At 51.5% G+C, this 16,005-nt stretch overlaps 2 protein-coding genes across 2 annotated transcripts in view; both read left to right on the top strand.

The window, feature by feature from the left end:
- The window catches only part of TERF2 (telomeric repeat binding factor 2), a 39,554-nt gene extending 32,304 nt beyond the window's left edge, over nucleotides 1–7,250 (top strand). Inside the window, exons 8-10 of the mRNA XM_075326016.1 lie at nucleotides 3,708–3,793; nucleotides 3,934–3,980; nucleotides 5,467–7,250. Coding sequence (XP_075182131.1) covers nucleotides 3,708–3,793; nucleotides 3,934–3,980; nucleotides 5,467–5,625 — 292 coding nt within the window. The 3' untranslated portion in view covers nucleotides 5,626–7,250. The remainder of the gene's footprint in view (nucleotides 1–3,707; nucleotides 3,794–3,933; nucleotides 3,981–5,466) is intronic.
- The window catches only part of PSMD7 (proteasome 26S subunit, non-ATPase 7), a 627,368-nt gene that overhangs the window by 286,487 nt on the left and 324,876 nt on the right, over nucleotides 1–16,005 (top strand). The window lies entirely within an intron of this gene.

Here is a 16,005-nt window from a genome sequence, read left to right as displayed (position 1 = left end):
CCACCGAGCCGATGCTCTTCTGCAGGCAGAAGAAGTGGTAATCCCTGTTCCTCTTCAGGAACAAGACACGGTTTTTTCCTCCAATCTGATTGGGGTGCCAAAAAAGGGGTGGCTCTTTCCGTTCCGTTCTGGACCTAAAACTGCTCACCAAGCACGTGAAGGCCAGGCGGTTCCGGATGTAACCTCCGCTCCGTCATTGCCTCAATGTCGCAAGGAGCTTTCCTAGCATCAATAGACATCAGGATGCTTTTCTCCACGTGCCGATTGCTCCAGAGCACCAGCGTTTGCTACGTTTTCGTTATTGAAGACGAGCATCTTCAGTGCGTAGCCCTGCCCTTCGGTCTGGCGACAGCCCTACGGGTTTTCACCAAGTTCAGGGCAGCAGTGGGAGCAGTCCTGCACTCTCAGGGTCACTCTGTGATCCTTACTGGGACGATCCACTTGTCAAGGCACCCTCTCAAGAGGCATGCCGACACAGCCTGAACGTGGCGCTGGAGACTCTCCAGAGTTTCGGGTGGATCATCAACTTTTCAAGGTTACATCGGGCACCGACCCAATCGCTGACATATCTGGGCATGGAGTTCACACTCCCTCAGCGATAGTGAAGCTTCCGCTGGACAAGCAGCGTTCACTACAGACGGGGGTGCAGTCTCTCCTTCAAGGCCAGTCACACCCCTTAAGACGCCTCATGCAGAGGCAGTCACTTTCGCGCAGTTTCATCTGCGTCCACTTCAATGGGGCATGCTTTGCCAATGGGTTGGGGAGTCGACGTCCCTAGACAGGAACGTTTCCCTTCTCAGACGGTCAAGGACTCTCTTCAGAGGAGTCCATCCTTCAGATCAATGTTCTGGAAATCTGGGAGTTGTATCTTGCCCTGCAAGCCTTCCAGCAGTGGCTGGAAGGAAAACAGATCCGAATTCAGTCGGACAATTCCACAGCGGTGGCAGACATCGCCCACCAAGGCGGAACACGCATCGCCAAGCCTACCAGGCAATCCGGCGGATTCTGATGTGGGTGGGGGACAGAGCATCCACCATATCCGCAGTTCACATCCCGGGAGTAGGAAATTGGGAAGCAGACTTCCTCAGTCGCCTGGGTATGGACGCAGGGGAATGGCCTCTGCACCCAGAATGGTGTCAGGAAATCTGTAGCCGCTGGGGGATGCCGGACGTCGACCTAATGGCGTCTCGGCACAACAACAAGGTCCCGATTTTCATGGCGCGGTCTCACGAGCAAAGTGCTCTGGCGGCAGGCGCCCTAGTTCAGGATTGGTCGCAGTTCCAGCTACCCTATGTGTTCTACCTCTGGCACTGTTGCCCAGAGTGCTACGTAAGCTCAGCTCCGCTTGCCGCCGCGCCATCCTCGTCGTCCCAGACTGGCCGAGGAGGTCGTGGTTCCCGGATCTGTGGCATCTCACGGTCGGCCAACCGTGGGCACTCTCAGACCGGCCAGACTTACTGTCCCAAGGGCCGTTTTTTCCACTGAATTCTACGGCCCTGATCCTGACTGTGTGGCCATCGAGTCCGAGATCCTAGCGTCTTCAGGATTATCTCCAGACGTCATTGCCACCATGAGACGGGCTAGGAAGCCGGCGTCTGCCAAGATCTGCCACAAGACGTGGAAGATATTCTTATCTTAGCGCTCTGCTCAGTGAGTGTCTCCCTGGACATTTGCATTGCCTACTTTTCCTTCCTTCCTACAATTTGGTTTGGGAAAAGGTTTGTCGCTCGGCTCTCTTAACGGACGAGTCCCAGCGCTGTCTGTATTCTTTCAGAAGCGCATAGTACGACTTCCTCAGGTACGCACGTTCCTGCAGGGGGTTGGTAACATTGTCCCTCCGTACAAGAGGCCGTTAGACCCATGGGATCTGCACAGGGTACTACTTGCTCTCCAGGAGCCGCCCTTTGAGCCTCTGAGGGATGTCTTTTCACTTTCTCGACTGTCACAGAAAGTGGCCTTTTTTGGTAACGGTCACGTCTCTTCAGAGAGTGTCCGAGCTAGCAGCGCGGTCATCCAAAGCCCCTTTCCTGGTTTTTCACCAAGACAAGGTAGTGCTGCGCCTGATTCCGGGTTTTCTCCCTAAGGTGGTATCCCCCTTTCATCTCAGTCAGGATATCTCCTTACCTTCCTTTCGTCCTCATCCAGTTCATCGATATGAATTGGATTTGCATTTGTTGGATCTGATGAGAGCGCTCAGAATCTACTTTTCCCGCACGGCGCCCCTGCGCCGCTCGGATGCACTCTTTATACTTGTCGCTGGTCAGCGCAAAGGGTCGCAGGCTTCCAAAGCCACCCTGGCTCGATGGATCAAGGAACCAATTCTTGAACCCTACCGTTCTGCTGGGCTTCCGGTTCCATCAGGGCTGAAAGCCCTTTCTACCAGAGCCGTGGGTGCGTCCTGGGCATTACGACACCAGGCTACGGCTCAACAGGTGTGCCAGGCAGCTACCTGGTCGAGTCTGCACACTTTCACCAAACATTATCAGGTGCATACCTATGCTTCGGCGGACGCCAGCCTAGGTAGAAGAGTCCTGCAGGCGGCAGTTGCCTCCCCGTAGGGGAGGGCTGTCTTTGCAGCTCTAACATGAGGTATTTCTTTACCCACCCAGGGACAGCTTTTGGACGTCCCAATCGTCTGGGTCTCCCAATGGAGCGCCGAAGAAGAAGGGAATTTTGTTACTTACCGTAAATTCCTTTTCTTCTAGCTCCTATTGGGAGACCCAGCACCCGCCCTGTTGTCCTTCGGGATTTTTGGTGGTTTTTCGGGTACACATGTTGTTCATGTTGAATGGTTTTCAGTTCTCCGATGTTACTTCGGAGTGAATTTGTTTAAACCAGTTATTGGCTTTCCTCCTTCTTGCTTTTGCACTAAAACTGGTGAGCCAGTGATCCCACTGGGGGTGTATAGCCAGAAGGGGAGGGGCCTTACACTTTTTAGTGTAATGCTTTGTGTGGCCTCCGGAGGCAGTGCTATACACCAATCGTCTGGGTCTCCCAATAGGAGCTAGAAGAAAAGGAATTTACGGTAAGTAACAAAATTCCCTTCTTTTCCAGCAGCACCATAGAGAACAAATGGAGCAATGCTCTGGTGGTCTACCTGCTGCTCCATCCAGTCTCCATGGGGTGCTGCACTCTGCTTTTTCCAGCCACCCCATAGAAAATGGATGCAGCAATGCTCGGGTGTCTGACTGCTGCTCCATCCAGTGTCCATGGGGTGCTGAGCGTTGCACTCAGCTTTTTCCAGCAGCACCATAGACAACAGATGGAGCAAAGCTCTGGTGTCTGAACTCCCACTCCCCATAGAGAATGGATGGAGCAACTTTCGGGTGTCTGACCTGTGCATAGCTTACTGATTGACGGGCGTCTGGCCTCTGGGAATGCCGCCAATTGGCAGAATGGAGCATTTTTATCTCTGCACTCTCATCCACTCCTCCATTCATTCTCTATAGGGCTGCTGGAAAAAATTGAGTCCTAGGGAATGAATGGAGCGTCGCTCGGACCTGCGCATTGCTGATCCCATGTAACGGGGTATAAGGGCCCCATTGTGCCGATCGGTTCTGTTATCACCTTTCCTTATTTTCCGGACAGCCCCTTTAACTTCGGCATATTCGTGTCCTCGGTTAGATTGGTGCAGGAGGAACGGACGTCTCTTGTGTTCTGTAATTACTAATTGCGTATTTTTTATTTTTTTTTTCCCCTCTGTACAGACGTGTCAATCACGCCCCGGACAGGAAGACTCGTTCCCAAGAGCTGGACACCTGGAGTGACGAGGACGACCTGTTTATTAGGGACAGTAAGTGACAAAGGCAACTCCTGCCAAAGAAAAAGCCCATTGTCCCCGCACCAATTTTCCGTCCTTGGGCAAAGCTGGTGATAAAAAAATGATAATCTGTAAAAAAAATTTTTTTTTTTGTTTTTTTTTTTTCTTTGCAGAGTCTCCAAGATCTGGGAACTCTCCAATCGCCTCCAGTAAAAAGAAGGTAAGACGGGGTTCTCCTTTAAGTCTGAGATATTGCGCTCCAATATATACTGTATTTTTCGGTTTATAAGACTCGCTGGATTATAAGACGCACCCCAAATTTAAAAAGAAAAAAAATGGGGTCCGTCTTATAATCCGGTGGTGTCTTACTGGTGGGGCCGGCAGCAGTGGTGGAGCTGGGGTCACGGGAGGCAGGGGCGGCAGATGTTCGCTGCGGGCGCTGTGAGGTAGGCAACATCCAGAAAGTGTAGGCAGTGCGGGCTTCAAAGAAATGGTGCCCGGAGTCAGCGCATGCGCAGATTTGAGCTATCTGCTTAAGATCTGATATGCGCCACCTCCAGGCGCCATTTTCCTTATGTCCGCTGGTGAGAGATCAATGGGCCGAAGGCGGCGCATGCGCAGATGAGATCTTGAGCCGAGAACTCAATCTGCGCACTCGCCAATTCCGGGCGCCATTATTTGAAGCCCTCATCGCCAACAATTTCAGGATGGCCCCATCCTCAGTGCCCGCAGCCCCAGCGCAGCGCAACACCTGCAGCTCCAGCGCAGCCACCGCAGAGCCTGCAGCCCAGCACTGCCACCGCAGCTCAGCACCCGAAGCCCCAGCACTGCCACTGCAGCTCGGTGCCCACAGCGCCAGCACAACCACCGCAGCACAGTGCCCGAAGCCCCAGCACAACCACTACATTACAGCGCCTGCAGCCCTAGCACAGCGTCCACAGCATTGCCCCTGCCTCCTGCTACCCCTCTCCACTACCTTGGTAAGCTACATTCAGATCATAAGACGCCCCCCTCATTTTCCTCTGACATTTGTGGGGGAAAAGTGCATATTATAATCTCAAAAATACGGTAATATATTGTGAAGATTTCATGGGGATTTGCTCGTAAAACAATTAAAGAGCTCCATGTAACTGCAAATTGGGGAATCCTGACAGTGCACGTTGTGCACGCATTCAGGATTGTCATTGGTTGCCAGAAAGAGCGGGTGATCCTGATTCTCTCAGGACATTATTGCATTTGTCTATTGGGGGAAAGGTCACAATGGGTCACCACTAGCCGATATGATATGTTGGTTATTGCTCGGGGTCCCCACTGCGGGGAGCAGCCACCTTAGGCTTGGAAGACTATACAGCGTGTCCACCCATATCCTGTCCACCGACATTAACTTGAGAACGGCGGCAGCTATAGGCATAGAAGTGGTGTCTAGGTATAGTAAAGTAGCCATGCGCTACGCAATGAAACGTCCTATAGCGCAACCTGGTGGAAAACAAAGGAGTTAGCATTTTTATCTCGAAAACAGAACGAGATGGACAGGATATGAGTGGACACAGTGTGTGTGTGTGTGTGTGTGTGTGTATAATATAAATGTATATATATATATGTGTATATATATATATATATATATATATATGTATGTATATATATATATATGTATATATATTATATATATATTATATTTATATTTTCTTTTTGTTTTGGCGTTGTAGAAATGGTCATTGGAAGAAACCGAATGGATCAAATCAGGCGTAGAAAAATACGGTGAAGGTAAATGGACCCAAATTCTGAAGAAATATCCTTTCAAGGAACGTACAGCGATCATGATAAAGGACCGGTGGAGGACCATGAAGAAGCTGTCTCTGGTGTGATGGACGTCGCAGGGGAGACGTGTTTGGCGCCATCTTGGCCTCTCAATGTTTTGGCTTCTGCTCCGTCTCCTGGAAATATCCACCATATATCGTCTCTACGAGACTGCATGGACATTGTGTGCAGGACACACGTCAGTATCGTCCGGAGCCGTAGAGCCACCGCCCGCATAACGTGCTGTACTTCTTGACCTAAATACCCTGCTCACCCCTCATCATTCTGCACCTCCAGATGATTTAGAGGCGCAGAATTAAAGGATATGTCCATCACTCTTTTTTTTTTTTTTTTTTTTTTTTTTTTAATAAATGCAAATATTTTGGCCTAAAAAAATCATTTTTTGCAATTGACTGTAGAATGAGTGAACTGATAATCTGTCAGTGAGCTCTGTGATATTAGACTGCATCTGTGCCCACTGTCCGGGTGGATGTCTTAGCACTTATCAGTCATATAGACCATGCTAAATAAATAAATGAAAAACATATAAAGCATATTGTATATCTTCTTGCAATGGCCCTTTATAGGAAGGCACGATAAAATAAACCGTATACAGGTGCGTATCTACAAGAGCACTTATAGGCTTCCATCTGGGAGCTTTTCCTGATATATACCATGGGGAATTCCATAGGGATCACTATGGTATATGTCAGGAAAAGCTCCCGTCGTATACTGTGGGCTAAATGCGCAGACGCAGTGTATATAGACTTATTTTCCTCCTTCTGACCTCCTCTCGGCTTCTTTAAGACCACAAGAAAGATGAATTGAACTTTATGGTCCTAAGTTAGCTGAAAGGATGAAGATAAGGAGTCGGAAACCCTCCCATCCAAGAGAGCTCACTGATCGTTTCTTGGTTGACTCATTTTGCAGCTATAAAGGCACAGTGCAGCACTACTTTTTTAGCCGTAAATACATGCATTTAAGTAAACAAAAAAATTGCCATTGAATACGTCGTTTAAAGGGGTGGTTCGACCACACCATATTGATTATCTGTGCTCATCAAGAAGGTCATCGGTGGGTGTGCTGGCAGTTGGATTGAACGGCAGTTTGAACGGAGCTGGACAGCGGCCGCTGCTGGGTTCTGCCGAAAGAATCGGAGCCGCTCGGCAGCGGCTGCTACACACTGAATGGAGCTCGGTGCAAAGTGTGTTCATCCAACAGCCAATGGAGCAAATAATAGCCGATTGGTGGATGTGCCAGGTGTCGGACCCCCATGATCTTTCAATATGGACATCCCCTTTAAGGAGCTGCCTCTCAGCTTTGTGAATATGGACCCTCACGATCTCTCAATATGGACATCCCCTTTAAGGAGCTGCCCCTCAGCTTTGTGAATGTGGACCCTCGAGATCTCTCAATATGGACATCCCCTTTAAGGAGCTGCCTCTCAGCTTTGTGAATATGGACCTTCACGATCTCTCAATATGGACATCCCCTTTAAGGATCAGCCCCTGGCTATTGCTGATCTCAATCTGTTCCCATAGTCTCCCCTCCCCCCAGTAGGAGTTTTATCCTTTCCACTTTTTTTGTACTTTTATGAACTGAATACCCTTGTGCCGTACGTCGCCTGTATTTTCTATATGCAAAATATTTTTATAGTTTTGTGTTTATCAATAAACCTCCAGAGTTTATTGTCTTGGATTCTCTCATTTCTCTGCTTTCCTTAAGTTTAATATTATGGAAAAATCTGATGGAACGAACCTGTGCAAAGCTCAACCTAACTGCTGGGAAATATCATTGTTGCTGTGTTGCTATTTTTTTCCCTATGTGTACCAATGCAAAAAAAGCAAAAAGACCGAACTCTGTGGGTGTGACTATAGAAATATGATGGATAAATTAATATTATGGAAAAATCTAATGGAACAGAACTGTGTGAAACTCAACCTAACTGCTGGCAAATGTCATTGTTGCAGTGTTGCTATTTTCTTTATCGTTCCTTTGGGAGACCCAGACCATGGGTGTTTAGCTTCTGCCTCCGGAGGACACACAAAGTACTACACTTAAAAGTGTAGCTCCTTCCTCTGAGCTTATACACCCCCTGGTGAGCCAGTCCTAGCCAGTTTATTGCTTTGTGTCAGGAGGCATACATCCACACATGCATTCTCATCTGATTTGTTTGACTTTTGGAAAGAGTTTGAAGAAAAGCGGGTCCATGTCTGGACTCCCGGCATGTCCCTTCTCACCCCACTGTGTCGGCAGTGTTGTTAAGGTTGATTTACAAGGCTGCAGCCTTACATGCCGCGCTCCTTCACCATCCCTTCTGGGCTCTGGCTTGAAGTGGGAGCCAGCACGGTCTCCATGCCTGGCAGGAGTCCGGTCTCCATCCACAGCTCCTTGAGGATTCTGTTGGACCGGAGCACTCATCCCCAGGGACATGGCCCTGCGTCTCAGCAGCTAAGTACCTGAGACGTTTATGTTGGGGGTCCCGGTTCTTTATTGTAAGGGGAGAGTATGCTGTATGTGATTGTTTTAACTTTTCCGGCGGGTTCTCTAGCTTTTGCCTGAGAACCGTGCCGATGGTGCCTTCTTGTCGGCCTCGCCACTTAAATTTAGGCCCCGGCTTCGCCGGAGGCCTAGTTTCATTTTCCTGCCCTCGCATGTCACTCATGCAGAGGGACAGGTTTGGCTCCTCCCGGCGGCCGTTCTACACAGGGGAGGGACACTCCCCACTGCTGGGGCATCCCTCCTTCCCGGCAGGTCTCTATAGCCCTACAGTTCCCGCTCTTTTATAGGAACGCCCTCTTCTCAGGCAGAGTTCACTCTGCTCTGGGACATCCTGCATTCTGCATCTCTGCTGAGGTGCTGCGACTGGGGGACCGGGCTTCGGGATCTGGAGGGCACACAACACCGCGCTCAGCGGTCTGGTAAGCCACAGCCGGTCTCTGGTTGTGGACCTCTGTATATTCTCCCTGGGGTTCATTCTCTGCAAAGCCCCCACTCCAGCAGCATGTCTCACACAAGGAGCAAGGCTCCAAAGCTTTATTCTGCATGCACTGCATGTAAGCTCCTGCTGCCTGAGCCGAGCATTTATCCACATTGTGATGCCTGCTCTAACTTGGCGGTGCCACAGCCTGGAGTCTCACCCCCAGTGGTCTCTCAGGCTGCTGCTGCACCTGTGACTGAACCCCCGGCCTGGGTAGAGTCCTTTTCTAGGTCCATATCCCAGTCATTTGCTGAGTCCATGGGGCTTTCTTCAGCGCTCTATTGGGAGACCCAGACGATTGGGTGTATAGCACTGCCTCCGGAGGCCACACAAAGCAATTACACTAAAAAGTGTAAGGCCCCTCCCCTTCTGGCTATACACCCCCAGTGGGATCACTGGCTCACCAGTTTTCTGCTTTGTGCGAAGGAGGTCAGACATCCACGCATAGCTCCACTGTTTGTAGTCAGCAGTAGCTGCTGGCTATATCGGATGGAAGAAAAGAGGGCCCATATGGGGCCCCCAGCATGCTCCCTTCTCACCCGCGGTGGTGTTTGTAAGGTTGAGGTACCTATTGCTGGTACAGAGGCTGGAGCCCACATGCTGTTTTCCTTCCACATCCCCTGGAGGGCTCTGTGGAAGTGGGATCTTGCCGGCCCCCAAGCCCTGAGGCCGGGCTCCATCCACAGACCCAGAGAACCTGCTGGATTTGGAGCGGGAGTGCCGTTCAGGGACAAGGCCCTGCAACTTTCAGGTACTCTGTGTCCCCGGCAGGCATGGACACTCTCAAGGCTTGCTGAGCGTTATAGTGCGCCGGGGACAGTAGCGCTGTGCGCTGGGGTTAGGTCACTGCAGCTTTGCTGAGTGACGTTACATGTTGGGAACTACTGCGCCGACCGCTACTGGAGCGGCGGCGCAGCTGCGACTTGTGGTGCGCCGGGGACTTTGCGCCGACCGCGCTTTTACGGCGGCGGCGCTTCTAACTTTAGCCCCCGGCTTCTGCGGCCTAGCGCCGCTTCGTTCCCGCCCCCACCCTGTCAATCAGGGTAGGGGAGAGACGCTGCTCAATTGGCAGCGCCGAGGGCTGGAGCTTTATTTACATGCTCCAGCCCTCTCACTAGGCACAGTGGGAAGCAGGCTTCCCGCTCTTCGTCTGTATACGCTCAGGGCCCGCCCCCCCTCTCCACAAGGACGCCGGCAGCCATTACACATGCGGTCTGGCTGGGGAAAGGCAGCAGGCTCTGGGAGACCCAGACTAAAGGGATTTCGGCGACCACACACCCGCTCCTAAGCGGGCGGTAAGCTGCACTTTAGTGCTGACCCCACTAGTGCCTCAGTGTTATATTAGTGTACTTTTTTCTGGTACCATATATATATATATATATATATATATATATATATATATATATATATATATATATATATATATATATATATATATATAATATAGTTGCACTGTAAGGTCGCTTCTTGGCTGGACACCCTGTACTGCTCTGAGGAGGCAGCAACATGTCATCCGCAAAACGCAAGGGTGCCAAGGCACAGGCTGTGTACACTGTTTGTACTGCATGTGGGGCTGATCTACCGGCAGGCTCCAAAGACTCACATTGTATGCAATGTTCAGTCCCAGTGGCACTTCGTCAGCCAGAGCCTATGGTAGTAGTGGCCCAGGCAGAGACGCCTGTGAACCCTGCCCCGGTGACGGGGACAGACTTTGCAGTTTTTGCTGATAAAATGTCTGTGACTATGTCAAAAATCCTGGAGACCTTGCAGTCCAGGCCAGTTACTCAGACCATGGACACTGCTGTGTCTATGCTCTCCGGTCCCCCTCAGTTGGAACTAATCCGTAATTCAAGGGGGTCTCAAGCATCACAGGCTGAAGTCTCTGACTCAGATGACAGTCCCAGGCAGCCTAAGCGAGCTCGCTGGGAAAGACCCTCCACGTCATCACACTGCTCAGGGTCTCAGCGAGAAGAGTCTCTCTGTGATGAGACTGAGGACGGTGATCAGGATTCTAATCCTGAGGCCCCTCTCAATCTGGATGCCCCTGATGGTGACGCCATGGTTAATGACCTTATATCGGCAATTAATAGACTGTTGGATATTTCTCCCCCAGCCCCTTCTGCAGAGGAGGCAGCTGCACAGCAGGAGAAGTTCCATTTCCTGTATCCCAAGCGTAAATTAAGTGCTTTTTTGGACCACTCTGACTTCAGAGAATCGATCCAGAAACACGACGCTCATCCAGACAAGCGTTTCTCTAAACGTTCTAAGGATACCCGTTATCCTTTTCCCTCTGAGGTGGCCAAACGCTGGACCCAGTGTCCAAAGGTGGATCCCCCAATTTCCAAGCTTGCGGCTAGATCCATAGTCGCAGTAGAGGATGGCGCTTCACTTAAAGATGCCAACGACAGACAGATGGACCTTTGGTTGAAATCTGTCTATGAAGCTATCGGCGCGTCGTTTGCTCCAGCATTCGCGGCCGTGTGGGCACTCCAAGCTATTTCAGCTGGTTTAGCACAGGTGGATGCTATCATACATCCAGCAGTGCCGCAAGTGGCGTCCCTAACTTCGCAAATGTCTGCGTTTGCGACCTATGCTGTCCTAGAATCTACGAGCCGTACCTCTATGGCGTCCGCCAATTCTGTGGTTTTGCGCAGAGCCTTGTGGTTAAAGGACTGGAAAGCAGATGCTGGTTCCAAAAAATGCTTAACCAGCTTGCCATTATCTAGAGACAGACTGTTTGGTGAGCCATTGGCTGAAATCATAAAACAGTCCAAGGGTAAGGACTCTTCCTTACCACAGCCCAGAGCAAGTAAACCTCAACAGAAAAAGTGGCAGTCGAGGTTTCGGTCCTTTCGAGGCTCGGGCAAGGCCCAATTCTCCTCGTCCAAAAGGACTCAGAAAGAACAAGGGAGCTCAGATTCCTGGCGGGCTCACTCACGCCCCAGGAAAGCAAATGGAGGAACCGCTTCCAAAGCGGCTACCTCATGACTTTCGGCCTCCTCCCTCCGCATCCTCGGTCGGTGGCAGGCTCTCCCGCTTTTGCGACATTTGGCTGTCACAGGTCAAAGACCGGTGGGTAACAGACATTTTGTCTCGCGGGTACAGAATCGAGTTCAGTTCTCGGCCTCCACTTCGGTTCTTCAGAACCTCCCCACACCCCAACCGAGCAGATGCCCTGCTGCAGGCGGTGGACTCTCTAAGAGCAGAAGGAGTCGTGATCCCTGTCCCCCCTCAGGAACGGGGGCGAGGATTTTACTCCAATCTCTTTGTGGTTCCAAAAAAGGACGGCTCCTTCCGTCCTGTTCTGGACCTAAAACTGCTCAACAAGCATGTGAACGCCAGGCGGTTCCGGATGGAATCCCTCCGCTCAGTCATTGCCTCAATGTCTCAAGGAGATTTCCTAGCATCAATAGACATCAAAGATGCTTATCTCCACGTGCCGATTGCTACAGAGCACCAACGCTTTCTACGCTTCGTGATAGGAGACGACCATCTTCAGTTCGTAGCTCTGCCATTTGGTCTGGCGACAGCCCCTCGGGTGTTCACCAAGATCATGGCGGCAGTGGTAGCAGTCTTGCACTCTCACGGACACTCTGTGATCCCTTACTTGGACGATCTACTGGTCAAGGCACCCTCTCAAGAGGCATGCCAACTCAGCCTGAATGTTGCACTGGAGACTCTCCAGGCGTTCGGGTGGATCATCAACTTCCCAAAGTCAAATCTGTCACCGACCCAATCACTAACGTATCTTGGCATGGAGTTTCATACTCTCTCAGCGATAGTGAAGCTTCCGCTGGACAAGCAGCGGTCTCTACAGACTGGGGTGCAGGCTCTCCTTCAAAGTCAGTCGCACTCCTTAAGACGCCTCATGCACTTCCTCGGGAAGATGGTGGCGGCAATAGAGGCGGTTCCGTTTGCGCAGTTTCATCTGCGTCCACTTCAATGGGACATTCTCCGCCAATGGGACGGGAAGTCAACATCCCTGGACAGGAAAGTCTCCCTTTCCCAGACGGCCAAAGACTCTCTGCAGTGGTGGCTTCTTCCCACCTCATTATCACAGGGAAGATCCTTCCTACCACCGTCTTGGGCGGTGGTCACGACAGACGCGAGTCTGTCAGGGTGGGGAGCAGTCTTTCTCCACCACAGGGCTCAGGGTACGTGGACTCGGCAGGAGTCCACCCTTCAGATCAATGTTCTGGAAATCAGAGCAGTGTATCTTGCCCTACTAGCCTTCCAGCAGTGGCTGGAAGGAAGGCAGATCCGAATTCAGTCGGACAACTCCACAGCGGTGGCATACATCAACCACCAAGGGGGGACACGCAGTCGGCAAGCCTTCCAGGAAGTCCGGCGGATTCTGATGTGGGTGGAAGCCACAGCCTCCACCATATCCGCAGTTCACATCCCCGGCGTAGAAAACTGGGAAGCAGACTTCCTCAGTCGCCAGGGCTTGGACGCAGGGGAATGGTCCCTTCACCCAGACGTGTTTCAGGAAATCTGTCGCCGCTGGGGGGTGCCGGACGTCGACCTAATGGCGTCACGGCACAACAACAAGGTCCCAACCTTCATGGCACGGTCTCGCGATCAAAGAGCGCTGGCGGCAGACGCCCTAGTGCAAGATTGGTCGCAGTTCCGGCTCCCTTATGTGTTTCCACCTCTGGCACTCTTGCCCAGAGTGCTACGCAAGATCAGATCCGATTGCAGCCGCGTCATACTTGTCGCCCCAGACTGGCCGAGGAGGGCGTGGTATCCGGATCTGTGGCAGCTCACGGTCGGCCAACCGTCGGCACTACCAGACCGACCAGACTTACTGTCCCAAGGGCCGTTTTTCCATCGGAATTCTGCGGCCCTGAACCTGACTGTGTGGCCATTGAGTCCTGGATCCTAGCGTCTTCAGGATTGTCCCAAGGGGTCGTTGCCACCATGAGACAGGCTAGGAAGCCCACGTCCGCTAAGATCTACCACAGAACGTGGAGGATATTCTTATCCTGGTCCTCTGCTCAGGGAGTGTCTCCCTGGCCATTTGCATTGCCTACCTTTCTTTCTTTCCTGCAATCTGGGTTAGAAAAAGGTTTGTCGCTCGGCTCCCTTAAAGGTCAGGTCTCGGCGCTATCCGTCTTTTTTCAGAGGCGTTTGGCACGCCTTCCTAAGGTGCGCACGTTCCTACAGGGGGTTTGCCATATCGTACCCCCGTACAAGCGGCCGTTAGATCCATGGGATCTGAACAGGGTACTAGTTGCCCTCCAGAAGCCGCCCTTCGAGCCTCTGAGGGAGGTTTCACTTTCTAGACTATCACAGAAAGTGGCTTTTCTGGTAGCGATCACATCTCTTCGGAGAGTGTCTGAGCTGGCAGCACTATCATCCAAGGCTCCCTTCCTGGTCTTCCACCAGGACAAGGTTGTGCTGCGCCCCATTCCGGAGTTTCTCCCGAAGGTGGTATCCTCTTTTCATCTTAATCAGGATATCTCTTTGCCTTCGTTTTGTCCTCATGCAGTTCATCGGTATGAGAAAGATTTACATTTGTTAGATCTGGTGAGAGCACTCAGAATCTACATTTCCCGCACGGCGCCCTTGCGCCGTTCGGATGCACTCTTTGTCCTTGTCGCTGGTAAGCGCAAAGGGTCGCAGGCTTCTAAGGCCACCCTGGCTCGATGGATCAAAGAACCAATTCTTGAAGCCTACCGTTCTGCTGGGCTTCCGGTTCCATCAGGGCTGAAGGCCCATTCTACCAGAGCCGTGGGTGCATCCTGGGCATTACGACACCAGGCTACGGCTCAACAGGTGTGCCAGGCAGCTACCTGGTCGAGTCTGCACACTTTCACCAAACATTATCAGGTGCATACCTATGCTTCGGCGGACGCCAGCCTAGGTAGAAGAGTCCTGCAGGCGGCAGTTGCCTCCCCGTAGGGGAGGGCTGTCTTGCAGCTCTAACATGAGGTATTTCTTTACCCACCCAGGGACAGCTTTTGGACGTCCCAATCGTCTGGGTCTCCCAATAGAGCGCTGAAGAAGAAGGGAATTTTGTTACTTACCGTAAATTCCTTTTCTTCTAGCTCTTATTGGGAGACCCAGCACCCGCCCTGTTGTCCTTCGGGATTTTTGGTTTGTTTGCGGGTACACATGTTGTTCATGTTGAACGGTTTTCAGTTCTCCGATGTTACTCGGAGAGAATTTGTTTAAACCAGTTATTGGCTTTCCTCCTTCTTGCTTTTGCACTAAAACTGGTGAGCCAGTGATCCCACTGGGGGTGTATAGCCAGAAGGGGAGGGGCCTTACACTTTTTAGTGTAATTGCTTTGTGTGGCCTCCGGAGGCAGTGCTATACACCCAATCGTCTGGGTCTCCCAATAAGAGCTAGAAGAAAAGGAATTTACGGTAAGTAACAAAATTCCCTTCTTTGTCCAGGACTTTGATGAATATGCATCAGCCCCCTTCACAGGGCGCCTCTAATGCTCTTGACAGAGGACTCCTATCCTCTGACCTCCGTCCATCGGAGCTCACGGAGGATTCATCATATGATCCCAGACCCCGTCCTTCTAAGAGAAGGCGCAGGGTTTCCTCCCCCTCCCCATCCCACGGCTCTGTCTCAAGAGCTGACTCTCAAGATGAGGAGGATGCCCTCACTGGGGGCTCGGAGGCTATGTATCCCATCGATTTCTCTGAGGGTGACTCAGATCTTAGTGATTTGATTGCTTCTATTAATTGTGTGCTGGATCTCAATCCGCCAGTGTCAGAGGAGCAACCCTCTCTGGCAGAAAAGCACCAGTTTACCTCGCCTAAGAGAGTGAAGAGTGTGTTCTTTAACCACTCCAGTTTTCAGACCGCTGTGACCAAACCCAGGGCCTGCCCTGACAAACGCTTTCCAAAGCGTGGTTCTGATGACCGGTTTCCATTTCCACCTGAGGTGGTCAAGGAGTGGTCTCACTCCCCAAAGGTAGACCCTCCAGTGTCTAGGCTATCAACCCGGACCGTTGTGTCGGTGGCTGACGGCACCTCACTTAAGGATTCCACTCACCGTCAGATTGACCTTCTGGCCAAATCTGTGTATGAAGCTGCGGGGGCCGCGTTTTCCCCGACTTTTGCAGCAGTGTGGGCTCTCAAAGCCATCTCTGCTTCTCTAGAGGAGATGCATTGCCTCACCAAGGAATCTATGCCTGAGATGGTTACCTTAACTGCTCAGGCTTCAGCTTTTTCATCCTATGCCATGTCTGCCATGCTAGAGGCTGCTCACCGCACTGCGGTGGCTTCAGCTAATTCCCTCGTTATCCGCAGGATTTTGTGGCTTCGAGAGTGGAAGGCAGATGCTTCTTCCAAGAAGTTTCTTGCTGGGCTCCCTTTTGCTGGTTCACGGCTGTTCGGTGAACAGCTGGATGAAATCATTAAAGAAGCTACTGGCGGGAAGAGTACTTCCATGCCACAAACCAAGACCAGGAAACCCGCCCAGGGTAGGAATCAATCGAGGTTTCGTTCTT

This window comes from Anomaloglossus baeobatrachus, chromosome 10, assembly GCF_048569485.1.
Source record: "Anomaloglossus baeobatrachus isolate aAnoBae1 chromosome 10, aAnoBae1.hap1, whole genome shotgun sequence".
In the NCBI taxonomy this organism is placed as follows: domain Eukaryota; kingdom Metazoa; phylum Chordata; class Amphibia; order Anura; family Aromobatidae; genus Anomaloglossus; species Anomaloglossus baeobatrachus.
This window is presented reverse-complemented; position numbering and strand designations above follow the sequence as displayed.